The 17,034-nt window shown below is 58.8% G+C and overlaps 2 protein-coding genes across 2 annotated transcripts; one reads left to right on the plus strand and one right to left on the minus strand.

Annotated features, from left to right (window-relative positions):
* The first annotated feature begins 612 nt into the window (after positions 1-612).
* Positions 613-10,976, plus strand: LOC113949404 (prominin-1-A-like). Its single transcript, XM_027647934.1, has 25 exons — positions 613-777; positions 1,018-1,168; positions 2,283-2,338; positions 2,567-2,772; positions 3,217-3,337; positions 3,497-3,560; positions 3,957-4,046; positions 4,305-4,495; positions 4,584-4,658; positions 4,958-5,021; positions 5,275-5,434; positions 5,706-5,858; positions 6,344-6,467; positions 6,625-6,716; positions 6,942-7,026; positions 7,132-7,275; positions 7,507-7,578; positions 7,777-7,866; positions 7,992-8,045; positions 8,396-8,476; positions 8,799-8,867; positions 8,956-9,045; positions 9,306-9,418; positions 10,364-10,381; positions 10,781-10,976. Exons 2-25 carry the CDS (start codon positions 1,039-1,041, stop codon positions 10,830-10,832), a joined length of 2,394 nt encoding a protein of 797 aa, XP_027503735.1. The 5' UTR covers positions 613-777; positions 1,018-1,038; the 3' UTR covers positions 10,833-10,976.
* On the minus strand, positions 10,880-16,968 carry HPS6 (HPS6, biogenesis of lysosomal organelles complex 2 subunit 3). The gene has a single exon (XM_027647931.1). The coding sequence runs from the start codon at positions 16,818-16,820 to the stop codon at positions 14,364-14,366; it is 2,457 nt and encodes an 818-aa protein (XP_027503732.1). The 5' UTR covers positions 16,821-16,968; the 3' UTR covers positions 10,880-14,363.
* Between the last annotated feature and the right edge of the window lie 66 nt (positions 16,969-17,034).

A 17,034-nucleotide genomic window follows, 5' to 3' on the forward strand; every position in this document is an offset into this window, starting at 1 on the left:
CCGGGGACCTCCGCCCGCCGCCGCCCCCCGCAGGGACGCGACCTCCGGGGCACCTGCCCCGCGCCCGCCTGGTGCGTCCGCGGCACAACCGGGAGCGACCCCCGGCCCCTCCCCGCTCCTGACCCCATTTGCGGCTCCCAGAGTCCCGGCGGCGGAGCGGGGGTTGAGAACCACGGGGCGGGGGCAGGGGTAGAGTCACCCGTGGCCCCCGCGGCGTGGAAAAGCTCTGCGGGGAGCGTGGATGGAGCCAGGCAGGTTCCCAGCCTTGGAGGAAGAACCCCGTCAGGGGGCCTCTGAGACTTGTCCCCCACTTAGGGGTGCCGGGGCGCGTTTGGAAAACGCCAGGTTTGCCGCAGTGCCCCGCTTCGGAAGGTTTTTAGATGCAAAACCTGGTTCTGTGGCTAGAGCTGGTTTGTGCCGAAACCGTGGCCGGCTCAGTGCACCCCATCCCGAAGGGATGCAGGTGGTGTGGGCATGGTATGGGATGGATCACCCCGGGCTACCTAGCTCATGGGTCGGGGCAGGAGGAAACCAGCTCTCTCCGGTGCCTGGGTCGGGACGCGTCGGTGGTGACCCGCTACGGAGAGGCGCCCGAGGTGGCCAGGTGCCAAGAGGTATAGTGGGCAGGGTGGGGCGATCCCGGTATCACCGCCTTTCCCGGCAAACACCTTGTCAGCAATCACCGCTGATACTTAAACAAACCACAAACCTGGGCGCTGGCACTGTGTGGCTGGGCCCTGCAGCAGCTGTGGACGCACAGTGGTGCCAGAGGACGGGGTGAGTGCTCCTCTTCATCCCCCACAGCCCCCCTGGTCCCTCGCGGGCACCTCCTGCCTGGCTTCCCACCCCCCTGTTCCCAGGACTCCCCATCACTACTTGGTGCTCTCCCACAGCTTATTCCTTCCGGGCAGGAGCTGGCAGGTGCCTGATTTTTCTCTCTGTATTTCCTGGTTGGAGGCAGGGCAGGCTGGGTGGTACTGTGCCCCGACGACACCGACAGCTCCTCTCTGTGCCCAGGTGTCCACCGGAGCTGCTGCAATGGAGCTGGGGAACATCCCACAGCCTACTTACGGCCCTGGCCTTGAGGCGCCAGGGAGCAACACACCAGGGCTGCTGGCAATGGCACACGGCTTCCTGAGGCTGGTGCAGCCCAATCCCCTGCCCGTAGGTGGGTGCACGACAGCGGGGGGGGGGGCTGGCAAGGGGGTGGGGGGGCTGCTTTGAGCTTCCCAGTCCCAGTTGAGCCTGAGCCTTCCTGCACTGGTGACTGTCCATCCAGGATTTTAACACCGGGGTACTGGGTAAGGAGGGGTATGGTTGGGGGAATCAGAGTGGGGTCCCCAAGGATTGCTATCTGTGTCCTGCCCATATCCCATCACGACTGTCACTGGGGCTTTCTCAGCTGGACCTCAAGACAGGCATTGGTGGTAGTCTCACCTTGCAGACTCCTGCCCTATCCTCACTCCAGGTATTTTTAATCCTAGGCCCCAACAAAAGTGCAGAGGAAAGCCCACTCTGCCTGCAGAGTCCTTGTCTGACTTGCAGTTCTCTGTGCTTGCTGGCCACCAAGAGCAGCGTGTCCCAGTGCCCGCACAGCAGCTCTGCGGGCACTCCCTGCACACTGCCCAGCTTGCCAGAGCTTGCTCTTGCTCCTCCACATCTGAGAGGACAGGGATGTGTTACTGGCACAGCTCTGCCCTGAACTTGCCACTATCAACTTGCAGGCAAAGGTGCAGTTGGCAAACTCCTCAATGGCCTTGTGGCCTTGTTCATGTCACACAGATACCAGGGTACAGTAAATGGCACCCTGTGTCATCATGGCTTGTAATGAGTCCATGAGCCATGGGCAGGGCAAGCCCCGGGGATGAAAGAGACAGCACGTCAGGGGGACTTTGCCCCTGCACCTATCCCACGCAGGCAGTGCCCTCGGGCATTTCCCTGGGGCTGGGTTGCAGGAGGACAGCCCCAGGGCAGTGCCCCTGGGGGCTGAGTGGGCTGGGGGCTGAGATGCCCAGTGGGCTGAGGACTCCCTTGTTCTGTGGAACCCTGAGAGTTTGGAGGCTGGCAGCACTTTTCCCAGATGCAGAAATGCTGTTCAGCATGTGGGCTGGGGAGGGCAACTGGAAAGGAGAAACATGCCAGGTACTCACAGCTGGTCTGAGCCACAGGTGATGCCTGGGACTGGGAGTCCAACTCTGAGATGAGCAGAGTGTGGGGCCTGCCTGGAGAGCCCCCCAGGGCCTAGCACCTGCTCACAGCCCTCTCTGTTTCTTATTCCCCAGAAATGATTGATTTTGGGCAGTCTCAGATCGAACTCAACCGGGAGGATATCGAGGAGGTGAGCTAGCAGCCAGGGCGGAGGTCTGGCAGCCCCAGACCACCATGGACTGGGGGATGCTAGTAGGTGCTGCTCTGAGGCTGAGCCCTGGATGCCATACAGCAAGGGGAGATATGCAGCCCCCTGAGGGGACCCATTCTGCCCTGTGTGCGTTTGGACAGGACCCTCAGAGCTGAGGAGTCTTCAGGGGCACCAGTGTTATGCTGCCTCTCATTCTTCTTATCCCAGCTGCTGCTGTACGAGCTGGGTTTTCTGGTCTGTGCGGCCATTGGAGTCCTCTTCATCATCTTCGTGCCACTGGTGGGATGTTGCTTCTGCTGCTGCCGCTGCTGCGGGAACTGCGGGGGCCGCATGTACCAGAAGCAGAAGCCAGGGATGGGCTGCCGGCGCTGGGCGCTCTGGGTCTCTGTCCTGGTGGTCACCGCTTTCCTCCTGTGAGTACTCTGGCCGGGAATCTCCGGATGGGATCCAGGGGTGGGTGGAAACGCGGCGCTCGGTGGCCGTGCCAGGAAACTGCCATTGTTCACACGAGTAGATCCCGGCACGGTGGGACAAAGGAGAGGAAGTGGCGGTGGTGCGAAGCTGGCCCCGGGGGGGCTGCTCATTGGCAGGGCACAAACCTTTCCAGACAGCTTCACCACGGGGAACTGGAGGTGCACTGGGTACTGGGCTCCCCATGCCTCAGTTTCCTGCGTCCCTCTTCTCTGGTCCCTTAGCTCTGTGCAGGGCACTTGCAGGGATGCACTGGAAGTGGAGGCTCACTGATGTGCTCCACACCCTGCAGGCTGGGGTCAGTGTGGGTGGATTTGGAAGGTACTGGGAGGAGAGCATCAGGATTAAGTTTCCTGTGCACTGACCCTGCCGCCCTTCCCTTTTAGGGCTGGTGGTGTCTGTGCCTTCATCAGCAACGTCCGCTTCTCCCAGGCTGTGAACAGCACCTTCCCTAATGTGAACAACACGCTGGACAACATCCGCACCTACGTGGCCTCCATTCCCCAGGCATGCCTGGTCCCCCCTGCCACGGCTGGGGTGCCTGATGGGGGGCAAGGGACCAGGTGTAGGGAGCAGCCTAAATAGCCCCCTGGGGAAGGGCAACAATAGGGCTGGAGTGAGGGAAGGGTCCCCACCCACACTGACACCAAATCTCTATCCCTACAGCAAGTTGATTTTATCATCGACAGCAGCGACGTGCCGCTGGGCCATGTCAACAGCAGCCTCCAGGGTGAGTGTGTGTGGTGGGCAGGGCTGGGGGTGCCCCTGTGGTGAGCTGATCCATGGCTGGGGGTGCTTGGGCAGTGGGGGTATTGTGTGGGTTTGCCTTGCTGCCCTATGGATGGTTGCTGACCCTGGGGGTCACTGGGCTGGTTCTTATGGGGGTGTCCAAAGGGATTAAGTCTAGGGGCTCCTTCAGGCTTCAGCTCTGCTCCAGCCGCTGCTTTTCCCCATTCAGGCTGCTCTCTGGGAAGGGTGATGCAGGTGGTGGCAGGGTGAGGGTGTCCCCTCTGACCCCCACCTGAGGGGTGGGTGAGGGCTGGGATGCTGGGAGGGATCAGTGTTTTCACCAGCTTTCCTGCAAGTGGAGGTCCTGTGAGTGACACCACCTCTCCCATCTCTGCAGACATTGGGCCCAACCTGGGCAGCATGATCACCTCACGCATCAGGAACAGCACGGACGGGGCTCTGGGATCTCTCCAGAGCCTCTTGCAAGGTAATGGCCCCACCCCTGGGAGGCTGACAGGGGACTTGGGGATGCTGGGGCTGAGAGCTGGGGTAGGTGCATGTTTGGGTAAGGCTCTCAGGGAGCAGGATCCATCTGGCCTCCCAGTCTCACCCTGGGGCAAGTGCTGGGACTTTGGGGGTGCCTCTATGTTGCATTTTTTTATGGGTCCCTGAGGTTCAGCTTGGTGAGAATAAGTCCCTGCCGCACTGGCAGGATAAGGCCCTGAGCCCCCTGCTGTCTCCCCAGGGATGGAGAAGCTGGAGGCCACCTTCTACGACATCACCACCAGTCGCTCAGACCTTGAGGAGCTGCAGAGCAAGTTCGGGCAGCGGCTGGACAGCCTGCGGGACAGCCTCAACCAGACCCTGCAGAGCTGTGGCTCCCCTTGCAACAGCGTGTCTCTCAATGGCCTCGCCTTCACCGCCAACTACAGCACGGTGAGGAGGGGCGGGGTGCGGGGTGAGGGGCCCCGCAGCCCCTTCTCCAGCCCCCTGTGGCTCTCTCACCCCAGGCTCTTCCCTGCAGATCCCCAGTGTGCAGCAGCAGCTGGAGGCACTGCGTGATGTCTCTCGCTCCAGCATAGCGACTGATTTAGAGAAGGTAAGAGGTGTCCCTTAGAGACAGGCTCTGTGCTGGGTGCTCGCAGCACTGCTGGGGCTGTGCTGACAGGGGTGGCTTGGGAAAAGCCGTGTGGGGAGTTCATTGCTGTGACATGGAGGGAAGGGCTGGCTAGAGGTCTGTTCACTGTCCCCACCACCCCTGTGCACTGGTGGGGTGGACTGGGTGCTCTGGGGGTCCTGGCTATCCTGTGCACTGGGATCTGAGGCCAAGAGGATGTGCTGCTCAGCCCTGGGTTGAGGGCAGGGGTGTGAACTGTATGCTGTGCTCCCTTGCTGCAGGTTAACAGAACGCTGAACACGATCTCTGAGAAGGTGCAAGAGCAGGCCCAGGATGTGGTGGCAAGTAAGCAGGGCTTTGTGTGCAGTGTGCCAACTTCTCCTCTCCCAAGACTCCCTTCTCCCTTTGCAACCCACCCCTGCCTGGTGGACTTTACCTGCTGCCAACCTACTGCTTGCAACCCTGGCTGTCCCCAGGTTCCATTGTGCCAGTGCCATCTTTGGCCATGATTGTCCCTATCCCATCCTCTCCTGGTCTCCACTGCCCTGCAGGACCTGGGCAGCAGCTTGCAGTGCCAACCTGTCCCTGTCCCCTGCAGAAACACAGGACCAGCTGGGCTTCATCAGGCAGGAGATCAGAAGCTTGCAGGAACAGTTGCCATTCCCGGATGTGGAGGAGAAAGTCGGGGCCTTTGTGGGCAATGCCATGTTGGTGCTGGAGGAGTACAGGGGGACGATCATCACCTGGGATGGGCTCAGGTAGGTGAGGGGCTGCTGCATCCCCAGCTCTGTTGTCCAGAGAGGCTCAGGTTCCTGATCCTGATCCAGACCTCCTGGAGGTGGGAGCTCACTGGGTGGTGGAGCTGAGGGTGCAGGGTAGTCAGAGCTGTACCTTGCAGCCGCCTGTGCCCCTTCACTGCTGGAGTGCCTGGGGCCTTTTTCATCCCCAGGAAAGCAGCCAGTGGACTGTGTGGTGCTGTTCAGGGTCCCAGATCTTTCTGTCTGACTCCTGCTCTTTGTCTTATCCCAGGTTGATTGTGTGTGCCCTCCTGTGCTGCACAGTGCTGCTGGTGGTCCTCTGCAACATTTTTGGGCTGCTACTGGGGCCCCTGGGGCTGAAGGAAGGCGTGCTGCCCACAAAACGCAGTGGTCTCTCCAATGCTGGCGGGAACTTCTTCATGGCGTGAGGCTCCCTTTGTTGCTGAGGATGTGTGTGGGAGCGGTGGGTTGGGTGGGCACAGCTGGTCTGGGAATGCTCAAGCTCCTAAATTATCATGTTACTGCAGTCCCATTATATTAATGGCCAACCCCATGGCAACTCCCCATGCAGCAGTAAATGTGAAGGTAAAACATGGTGTTGGTGAGAAGCGTTCGAGGGGAGCCTGTTTGCACCGTGCTGGTGGGGACTGGCAGTGTGTGTGTGGTCCTGTGGCTCTGCAGGGGAGTGCTGGCTTGCAAAGCTGTGGGAAGCTATTCTGGAATCCAAGCTCCAGGTTGTACTCTGGGGGCTGAAGGCAGAATGGAGACATGCTTGGAGGAATGATGGCGTTCCTGGAATTGTGGAGGGCAAGGGTTGTGCAGCCCCTGGGCTTTGTGAGCTGGGGGCAATGCCAGCATCAGCACTGGAGCACAGGGCCACAGGTGCTGACAGCATTTCTGTCCCCGCAGAGGGGTCGGCTTCAGCTTCATCTTCTCCTGGCTGCTGATGCTGCTGGTGATGATCATCTTCGTGGCGGGGGGGAATGTCTACATGTTATTCTGCGAGTCCTGGCGCAACCAGCAGCTCTTCCAGGTGAGCTCCCTGTGGGGAGACACTCCTGCCCAGAGCTACTGCAGCCTTTCCGAGGGCTGCTGGTGGAGCTGTGGCAGCACTGGCCATTTGGGATATCCTTCTGAGGTGTTCTGCCTTGCACTGTGTCTAGTTTTTCCATCTCTTCTCTTGCTCTTAGCTCCTGGACACTCCTGGCCTGATCCCTGGCTTCAACCTCTCAGAGCTGCTGGGCCAGGAGGGTGACACGACAAACTTCTCAGAGATATACAGGTGGGTCCCAGCCCTGGCACTTTGTCTTTGGGGAAGGGTATAGCTACTCAATGCCCTCAGATGCTCTCCAGGAGGGGGGCAGCTTGCCCTACCTGCTGTGGCTGTGGGCAGGCACTGATGCCAGGGAAGGACCAAAGTGCGACCTACCTGCACAGGTGAGGACATACTTCTGGGAGGGGGTAGCCTTTGCCTGCCCTGTTTTCAGCCCACGCCCCCATCCTGCAGGCAATGCCAGCAAGATGCTTCTCTGTGGAAAACTCTGCACTTGGACCAGCGTGTGTCCCTGGATGAGCTCTTGAATATCAGCCAGGTGAGCTTGGGGGTGCCAGGTCTGGAAGGCAGGGATGGGGGCACAGAGCTGAGGGGACAGTGAGGGGCCAGCACATGCTCCATATGGCCCCCTTTGCTCTGGCAGTACACAGGAGAGATCTCCATGGCTTTCGAGGAGGTGAACATCACCCTGAGCCCCATCTCCCTGCTCAACCAGACACAGGAAGACATGCTGCTGCATGCCATTCAGGCTGGGCAGCCCCCTGACTTCACCCTCACCCTGGAGCAGGTGGGCTGAGGGCAGCCTGGTGTTGGGATGGGGGGGGTTTGGATGTGGGTTGAGGATGTCCACTGTCACCTACCCTTTGCCGCTGTGGTAATCCTACTGCAGGCTCTCATCCATGTCACCCCATCTGGCAATCAAGCACATCCTCTACCCAGAAGGCCCTGACTCCACTCTGCCCCACAAGGATGGTGTACAGGAGCCCCATTCTCATGGCTTTGTCTCTGCCTTTTCCAGCTGGATCAGAACATAACCCAGGGAAGTCTCCTGGATCTGGCCACAGAGTTGGAGCAGCTGGCAGAAAAAACGGTGAGAGACCATGGCACTCCAGGGCCATGGCCACCCTGTCCTCAAAGCCACTGGCTGTGGGGCTCCTCTGTCCCTGCCTGGGTGTTGAGGCAATGCCCTTCACCCTCGTTCAGCTCTTTTCCCCAGCCAGGCCCATCAGCTGGCTATGGTGGGGCCCGGACCTTGTGCAAGGGGCACTGCTGACTGTAGCTTCTCCAGGACGTAGATGTGAAAATGGACCTGGAAGATGAGGCTCGTAAACTGAGGGAGACGGACAAGGAGATGCAGGCGAACTTCTCTGGACCACTGGTGAGCAATGCTGAGGGAGGTCCTGGGGGTGCTGGCGTGGGCTTCCCTAGAGCTTGGAGCCTGCTGGCATGGTCTTGTCTGAGTTGTGAGGTCCACACCTCTGACCTCCCTCTCTTGGTCCCCAGCAAAGCCTGAAGAAGAACATCCACTCAGTGCAGAGTGGGGCTGCCCAGCTCGAGGTAAGCTGCACAAGGGGACCTCCTGAGTGCACCCCAGTCCAGGGCACCCTGCAAAGCACCCTTGAGGTCCTGCAGCAGAGATGGTGGGGGTAACCTGCAGTCTAGGGGGCTGGTGACTGCTGTGGGACTCCCCAGGCATGCGCTGCAGAGGCTGCTCATGGGGCAGAGGGAGAGGGCCCATGTCATGGACCCTGCCAGGGACAGGCTCCCTTCACCTGAAGTACTCGGGCACTACCAGTGTGTGACTGCTGGGAATACCACAGCTCAGAGAGGCTGTGCCCCAGGGAGTGCTGCTGTGCAGGGTAGGGACCCCACTTCCATCACACTGCTGAGAGCACCTTTCACCCCAGGGAGAGACAAGAACTGCGCTGGACAAAGCCAACAAAACCCAGAAGTTCCTGGAAACGGAGACTCCTAACATCATCAAGAATGTGAGCTTGCCTTGTCCTGCTCCTGGGCCACACCGTGGGGATGTGATTGCACCCCCACGCCAAGACCTCCCTCTGCACAGGGATGCCAAGCAATGTCTGGCTGCTTGTCCTGCCCTGTTGTTTTCCCTGGGGGTTTCCTGCACCCCTGGGTGCCCCTGCCCCTTATGGCACCCCCAGCAAGGGGCTGGGGTGGGGTGAAGCATGCAGTCACATTGCTGCTGGGTTGAGGTGGTCTGAGCGCCCTCATCCTGACATGGAGGGGACATGGGGCATGGAGAGGGCTGGTGGTGCAGCATCTCCACTCTGTGCTTCCCCCCACCAGGAGACACGGGCCTTCCTGGAGCAGCTGTTGCATTTCTTTGAGACCTACATCTCATGGGCCAAGAGCAGGGTGAGTTGAGCCTTCCTTGGTGGGGTGGAGGGAAGGGGAGGATGAGCTGCAGGGTGCTGACATGTCCTGTCCCCACTCATGTGTCCAGCTGACAGAAGATGTGGCACGCTGCAAACCCGTAGCTCAGACCCTGGATAATGTGGAGGTCATTGGCTGCGACTACATCATGGACTCTGTGGTGAGTGGGGCAGCGGCGTGTGGAGTGAAACGTGTGTGTAGGGTGGCTGTGAGGTCCCCTTGTTTTCATCATGCACAGGATGAGGGATGCAGGGAAGGATGAGGGATGCACAGGAAGCAGGGCTCAGCTTCTCCCCATCGGATTGCTGTGGCTAAGAGCAAGCTGTGAGAAGGAGTGGGTGGTCATCGGGGAGCTCTGAGAGCAAAAGATATTCTCCCAGCTGCTGTCTAGCCCTAATGACTCTCCTCCCAACCCTCCAGAATGCCTTCTGGTTCAGCCTGGGCTGGTGCACATTGTTCCTGCTGCCCAGCATCATCCTGGCTGTCAGACTCGCCAAGTTTTACCGCCGCATGGACATTGCTGATGTGTACAGGTGAGGAGCAGCCCCACCCCCTATGGCCACACTGGGTCTGGCGTCCCCTCGTGCAAAGTGCACTGCCAGCTGTCCCTTCATGTGCCTCATGGTGGCCTGTGGGGCTGATCCTAAAGTAACATGGGCTGACTTGGGACCCTCAGCCTCTGAGGGTGGAGATGTTCTGGAAAAGAGCCTGGCCCTGCCAGCTCTGAACCTCTTCTTTGGGCAGATGAGAATCCAGCTCCCCTTGGAGGAAGGAGCTGGCAGGGCTGCAGCCCCAGCCTGGCTCGAGGGTCCATCACCTGCCTGGCTCTGTTTTGCACCATTTTTGTGCTGGGGCCCCCAAACAGGAGCTCAGCTTCATGCTGTGCAGAATGCAATGTGCTGCATGGATGGTGTCCTTGCCATGAGGGTGCAGTGCTTGCTCACACACCTGTGGCCACCGGTGTCCCAGGGCTGCCCCCCAGCCCTCTGGGACCCTCTGACCAGCAGCTTCACTGCCACTCCACTACTGACCCCTGAGGGTAGTGAGCAGTTTCCAGTTGGCTTTCCAACTCCCGAGGGCTACATCTTGGCTCTGCAGTGCAGCCAGTGTGCTTGGGGCTCCCCAGCCCTGGTTCTGCACTGAGCTGGCTCGAGACACAGGCTCAGCTGCCTGGGAAACTTGGGGGAACTGAAATTCTGGCATGGGGGAACTGTGTGCTGCTGAACTAGTGAGTGTGGGTGCCACTCTGCCTGCCCAGGGAAGGAGCAGGGAGGCTCTGGGGGCAGCAACATTCAGGGGGGCTGTAGGAGCCCATGCTCTGTGTTCAGGTCAGGCATCCAGGATGGAGGGGACCAGAGCACCCTGAACTCTCCATGTTCTTCTGTGATCTGGGAGAGACATTGTCCCACCAGGAGATGCTGGGTTGTCCCAAGAGTCTTGCTCCACTGACACTGTCCTCTCTTTTTTCTCCCCTCCAGGAACGAAGAATTTGAGATGTAAGCTATTTGCACTGCCAGGTCCCTGTGTGGGATGGGGGGCAGATCCTGTGGTATGAAGGGGGACAGGGCACAAAGAGAGGTGGGTGAGGTGGGGAACAGGGTGAGTGAGTGCAGGCCAAGGAGTGCGCTGGTACCAGGGGAAGGCTTTGAGGGTGGGACCTTTGCAGTGCACACAGTTCTAGGGTTCCCCCATCATCTTCCCACACTCCTAAGTTTGGAGGTGCTGCTGCTCCCAGTCTCCCAGGCTGGTGCGTTTGGGGAGGCTGTCCCCATAGCCTCTTTCCTGTGGGACTGGGTGATAGGAGTGGGATGATATTTGGCCATCCTAGTGCATCCTGGGCTGTCCCTTGCTCCCTTCTGTGGCTGAGGGTGATGTCAGTGACCTTGGTTTTGCAGGCCACCTGCGTTCAACTACTACAGAATCCCCAGGCCATCCACAAGGCATTAGCCCCCGTCGCCCACAGATGGAGGAAGAAATGGAAAGGCCCCCCTGACTTGAAAAATGTGACTATTTATTTTTGCAGGGAGCCTGCTTCTTTTCAAGGCTGTGATTTTTGGTGTCAAACAATAAATGGGATGTTTGTGTGCACTGCAGGATGTGGCTGCACTCCTCAGGTCTGGCTGTGAAGGACACAGGGGTAGGGACAGGGAGGGTTCTCCACTGCTGGCACAAGCTGGGGCTGTGCTTGGGACCAGAGGCCTCTTTCTGGGGTCCCAAGCGTGCTCTGCCCACAGCCAGCCCATGGGTTGATACAGGACCACTGCTCAGCATCGCCAGGGCTGGATGACATTCCCCTCACCGGGCAGCCCTTTTCACTTGTGGCTGGCTAGGTGTCAGGTCCTTTCCTGGGAAAAGCCACACCAAGAGCCTCCTGTCCATGAGGTGCCACCCCAAGCTGTCCCCAAGACATGAAGCACTTCCCTCTGGCAACCCTGGTATGTATCATCTGTGCGTTTCCAGTTAGTTTATGGGGTGCCTGCAGCCCACATGTCCTTCCGTTAGGTATGGTGGCATGGGGACTTCCCGTGTCCACTCCTGCACATCCCATGCTCTGCACAGCGAGAGCTGCGTGCACAGATAAGCCAAGGGTGACTTGGTCTGCAGCCTTGGGGTGAGTGCAGGTGTTGCTTTGTGCTGCTCCTTCGTGCAAGCACAGGGACCATCCCGAAAGCCATGTCAGGCACAGGGAATATGCGTGAACAGCTTGACTCATTTCCTTTGTTGTAAAGTCTAAGTTTCTCTGGAGCAGAGTGAGAGAGCCAGGCTGGCCAGCTCACCCTCTGCTACATGCATCTGCTTTATTGCTATTTCTATTTGCCTTCAGATCTCCTAATCGCTGGTTTTTCCTTTGGGTGTTATCTGAAGCTGCACCGGCCTTACCTCCTGCTATCTCCCCCCAGCACCCATCTGACTGCAGAGAGAGCCCTGTGCTTGCCTATTACTCAGCTGAATCTTGTTCTTTGGAGTGGTTTGGTCACTGCTCCCCATAGGGATGTCTAGCCTTTCTGGTCCTTGGGGATTTCCAGCATTTCTTGGAAAGCATTCAGCTCAGTTTTGTCTCTTGCTCTCCCCTACCCTGAACCATCAGGCTCCCAAATTCTGACTGCTTCCTGCCTGTCTAGGGCCTGCATGTGAAGGTCTCTTTCCCCAAGCCTCAGGGTGTCCCTACCACACAGCGTTCCCCGCTTCCTCTTCCCTTGCTGTGCCTCGGGGACATCAGCCCACACAGGATGGCTGCTGGCTTCAGTTTCCTCTTGCTGGCTTTACAGGCATTGTTCCTTCCCTGATCTGCCTGTTCTTCTCTGCAGAGCTAGTGCTGGAAGGCAGGAAGCTTGACCCTAATTCGCTGTGCTACTGTGACCACCTGCATCCAAACCCAGCCTTGGCAATGAAGATCTCCCCCCCAGTTACTGCACAGCCTTTGCCAAGGTGTGGGGCTTGCTCTCAGCAGCTCTCCATTCAGTGCTGCCCCAGGGCAGCATCCTTGTCCTTGGAGCAATGGCTCCGAAAGGGCTCTAGGTCCGTCCATCATCCTCCTCCTGAGCAGCCCTGGGAGATGGGTGAGAGCAGCATCAGGCAGAGCCAGCAGCTGCTTGGAGAGGAGGCAGGGACAGCCCACAGTGGCTGCTGCCAGCTCTCCTTTCAGGCCAGGCTCCCTTGCTCATGTGAGCAGCAGCTGCCAGAATCAGGTGGCTTCCTTGTGTGGGAAGGAAACTGGCAGCATCCCATGGCCACAGCACCCCCTTCCTAACAAGGAAGGTCTCATCAATAGCCAGCCAGCCTCTAGGCAACCGTTGCAGCAGTTCCTCTTCCTCTTTGCCAGACCTTTTTCCACCACAGGGACTTTCTGCAGCCAAGCCCTTGTCTGGGGGAGGCCCTGCCGCATCTTTACAGTGGTTTCACAAACCAGGATCTCTCCAACAGCAGCTCTGACACTGAGTGCCTGGCAGCAGGCTCCTGCTGGGCCAGAAAAGTACTTCCCATTGCTAGTTTTTCAAAAAAATGTACAAGTTGCAGCTCTTGAGGAAAAGATCCCCCCTCCTCAACTCTGTCTTGGGCCCAGCCACAGCTGTCCACTGCATGGATGGGCCTTCTCTGCAGCATACACACTTCTGCCTGCCTGTGCAGACTCCTGCCTCCATGGCTTCATAGTGGTAAGCAGCTGAGGGAATGGGCTGTCTGGGCATGCTCTCTGAACGGAGCTGTACCAGCAGTGAGCCATGCTGGGCAGTACCAGTGAGCTGAGGTTGTCCACTTTTCACCAGAAGCAAAACACAACCGCCCTCCTCCCGAGGGTGTGCACCCTCACAACATCCACCACCACCTCAGCACTGCTTTAGGAACCTTTATTTTTAAAAGGAGTCTGTCTTCCACACTTCAGACCACTCTCAAGAGGACTAATGCAGGTGAATCTCCCCCAGCCCAACAAGGCAAGAGACAGCTCCTTTACACCACAGCCCAAAATGCAGGGGCAAAGCCATAGCTAGGGTCTCCCTCCTGGTGGAGGGGGCCAGGCAGAGGGTATCAGAGTGAGGCTGGAACCTGGATCTTCCTGCACAACTGCTCTCAAGTTACACTGACTTTGCAAAAAGAGGCACAATATGAGCCAGACAACCCTGACAAAGCCCCTTTGTGTGCAAAGGGCAAAGGTAGAGGAGATGGGAACAGAGGGCCTGGGTGTCCTGCAGTATAATCTAAGCTTCCACAAAGGAAAGGGAGAGGCAGGGCCAGCCCCAAGCTCACACAGGCTGCTGCCAGCTTCTCAGCTCAGAAGAGAGTTTGGGTACTGTCTGGGATAGAGAGATAAGGGAATTAGGCTGCTCTCTTCAGCTAAGTAGCTGCAATCAGTCACAGCTACAGGATTGATCCCAGAGGAACTGGGGTGACACAGTATGCAGAGTGCTGCAGCTGCCAGCACGTGTGCTGGGACCTCCAGTGCCACACTGGCATTTAGCATCTGACTGAGCCCAAAGAAGCAGGACTTGGTGACCCTGCTGCAAGAAACATGCCCCGTTTTTCACAGGCAGAACTTATAGGCACCACCCAACTCACTGAGCAGAGAATGGGAAGACTGTGTGTGTCCCTGCCCATCACTCCACCACTAGTCCTACAGGATCAGGGAAGTAGAAGTGGATATATAAAGGAGCCAAGCAAACTGAAAACAAAGTGCTTTGGGCAGGGAGCAGTTCTGTAGTCCTGTAGTGCAACCAGCATTTTCATCTGCAAATGCACCTGGCATTTGCTCCTCCACTGGGCACACACAATTGCACTTGATAGGAATAGCCAGAAAGCCTGCCCTGGCTCAGAGGAGATCTCCCAGCCCCAGCCACCCACCAGGTTCTTCGAGATGCTGCTACAGGGAGGCTTCAGAAAGGAGCAGGCTTCCATACTGCCACGCAGGGTAGGATTTCCTGGGGTGCATGTGGCTTTCCCTTCCTCGTGCACCCAAGGCTTGGGATCACGTTGTCCTTTCCCCCATCACACACTGTCATCCTGTATCAGTGCCGAGGGTGAGGAAGTCCTTGCTATCGGTTGCTGAGGGACATCATCGGCTGCTGCTTTTGAGGGGACTTTGTGCTCTCGGGGTGGGGTAGGAGGGGGGAAGGTGGGACTCTGCAAGGCATCCAAGTACATTTCGTGGACACTGGGACGCTGCGCAACCCTTTGCAGCAGTGGCTTAAGCAAGCCCACAGTCAGCTGGTTCCCCTCGCTGGAAAAAGGCACTGGGTCCTCCTGGGAGTGAGGGAGGTGCTGCAGGACCACGGTGAGGATGTCTGAGGCAGTGAGCTCAGTAGGGCACAGTGGCCACAGCCTGTCCAGATATGGGTCCAGCTCCCGGTGCTGGGCAAACTCAGCCAGCAGTGTGGTGAATATCTCCTTGTTAAGCAAGGGGCTGAGTTTGGAGAACTTCTCTGCCACCTCCACCACCCGCTGCCACCGCTTCAGACGGATAAGAAGGTGCAGAGCTTGCAGCACAGCCTTAGGCCTCTTGCTGCAGAGCAGCAGTTCCAACTCCATCTCATTGTCTCCCTCACTGTGTTTGTTCTTCCGAGCCAGTACTCCCAGTGCTCTCTTGTACAGCGGCACCCGACCCTCTGGGCCCTCCTTGCTGCTGTATGCCCAAGACATGCTAAGGTACTGCTGGGTCAGCTCCACAAAACTGGGCAACCACTTGGGTTTGAACCTCAGGAAGGAAGCGCAGATGAGCTCAAAGAGTGGGACCATCCCATTCTGACCCACGTCGTCCAGCTGTGGCCCTCCCAGAACCTTCTTCCACACCTCTGGGGTGGCCCTGGCTACCAAGAGGCCCTCCCCATTCTGCTGCAGCTGCAGGCAGCTCCTTGTGGCCTTCCAGGCAGCCTTGGGGAAAGAGGCAAAGACAGAGTTGAGGTAGGCCAAATTGTCCTTGTCCATGTCAGAGTGCAGAATGCGGCTGACCTCCTGCTCCACCAGTTCCTTGCAGTAGCTTTCCACCTCACTCTCTGGGGCACACACCACACAGGTCTTGAGGAGCTCCAGGCTCATGTAGCTCTGCAGCTCCAGGCTCATTGTGCTCAACAGCTTGGCATAAGTGTCTTGTAGGCCTTGAGCTGGCTTCTGTTTCTGGTGGAGGCTGTGCTGCAGGATAGCAGCCAGGGCCACAGGAGCCTGGAATGCACCACCTTTCTTCAACTTCTCCACTGTCAGCTTGGAGCTGCTGAGGCTTCTCCTCTGGTAGTATCTGCAGGCCTCCTCAAACACCATCTCCACCAGGCATGGTTCAGGTCTGCTGCTATCTTCAGGTTTGGAGAAACAAAAGCTATAGATGCCAGCTTGAGTGAGGAGCTGGATACCGTCCTCCTCTCCTGGGGACTCCAGGAAATGCACCTCTTTCATGCTCAGTACTTCTTTTTCTATGAGCCTTCCATTGTTCTGGTCGACAAGGTAGAGGACTCCAGCCAGCACACAGGCCAGGATGCTGCCAAAGGTCTTTAGCCGGACAGGACTCCCCTGGGCCAGGGAGCCCACCTCCAGGTCAAAGACATGCCTCTGTGTCCCATCTGGCTCCACCATGTTCACAGCACCCTTTGTGCTCACCAGCAGCAGACCCCCACTGTTAGACACAGCAGATGTGTGAATGTCCAGGGGTGTAAAACCTGAGAGAAGGCCCACAGAACCCAGTAGGAGTTTTCTGAAGTCTGACTCGCTGCTGGAGTGCAGCACCTTGCTGTGGATGAAGCCTGCAGAGGGGGCTGTGATGGTGAGCTTTGCTGTCTCAGGATGCCAGATGAGGAGGAATTTGGAAGTGGTGGCAAAGCAGGCAGCAGCAGGCACCAGGAAGATGTGCTGAGGGGAGGCCAGGACCTGGTACTCAGGGCTGTTGTGCAGGACCATCCTCACGGTGCCCAGCCTCACGCCTTGCTCCCCCACCTCCAGAGCACGGGCACAGACACAGAATCTGAAGGCACACTTACTCATGTCCGAGTGGGCACCCAGGGGCGGCCTCTCCTCACACCACACCAGGCTGGCTCCCTGGCTGCACACGGAGACAATTCGTGCCCGGGCACCTTGGCAGAGCTCCAGTGTCTGCAGCAGCTGCCAGCCCACGGCCACCACAAAGTGCCAGACCTCGGTCCGGCCGTGTTCCCACACCATGGCCAGTACCCAGGAGTCCAGTACCACAGGGTTCTGCAGGAAGAGCAGTCCCACAAGGGCTGGCTGGGGCGGCTGCCAGTTCCTCTCCAAGTCGGTTCCAGCGATGCTGTGGCGCTGGAAGGCCACCACCCGGGGCGTGGGAGGCGGCCCGCTCTTCTGCAGGACCAGGAGGTGCTGCCCGTCGGGGCTGGGCTGGACGTGGCAAGGCTCTTCTCCGCGGCACAGCAGCTCCCGCAGCCAGTGGCCTCGGTTGAAGTCGCTCAAGTCGGAGACCTGCCGCAGCGTCCCGGCGCGCTTCATCCTGGGGCGCCCGCCCTGTCACCGAGAGCGTGCACCAGGGCGAGCCGGGGCACGGAGCCCCTGCTGCCGCCCGATCCCCACACGGAGCCCACCCGCAGCTCCACACTCCAGGCTCCCTGCAGGCTCCCAGGGACCCCTCGGGCGCCTTCCCCCCGCGGCGAGCCGGTTCCGCGGGCACCAACCCCCCGGGGACCGGCCGCACCCCCAGCTCCCC

The sequence above is a fragment of the Corapipo altera genome, unplaced genomic scaffold (assembly GCF_003945725.1).
Source record: "Corapipo altera isolate COAL_440 unplaced genomic scaffold, ASM394572v1 56, whole genome shotgun sequence".
Classification (NCBI taxonomy): Eukaryota; Metazoa; Chordata; class Aves; order Passeriformes; family Pipridae; genus Corapipo; species Corapipo altera.

Excerpts from the sequence above, each read along its gene's own strand:
- LOC113949404 (XM_027647934.1), top strand. The coding sequence starts at position 1,039 with ATGGAGCTGGGGAACATCCCACAGCCTACTTACGGCCCTGGCCTTGAG. Across the intron at positions 4,047-4,304 it reads TCTCCAGAGCCTCTTGCAAG|GGATGGAGAAGCTGGAGGCC; the intron begins GTAATGGCCCCA and ends CTGTCTCCCCAG. Across the intron at positions 5,859-6,343 it reads GGCGGGAACTTCTTCATGGC|AGGGGTCGGCTTCAGCTTCA; the intron begins GTGAGGCTCCCT and ends CTGTCCCCGCAG.
- HPS6 (XM_027647931.1), bottom strand. The coding sequence starts at position 16,820 with ATGAAGCGCGCCGGGACGCTGCGGCAGGTCTCCGACTTGAGCGACTTC.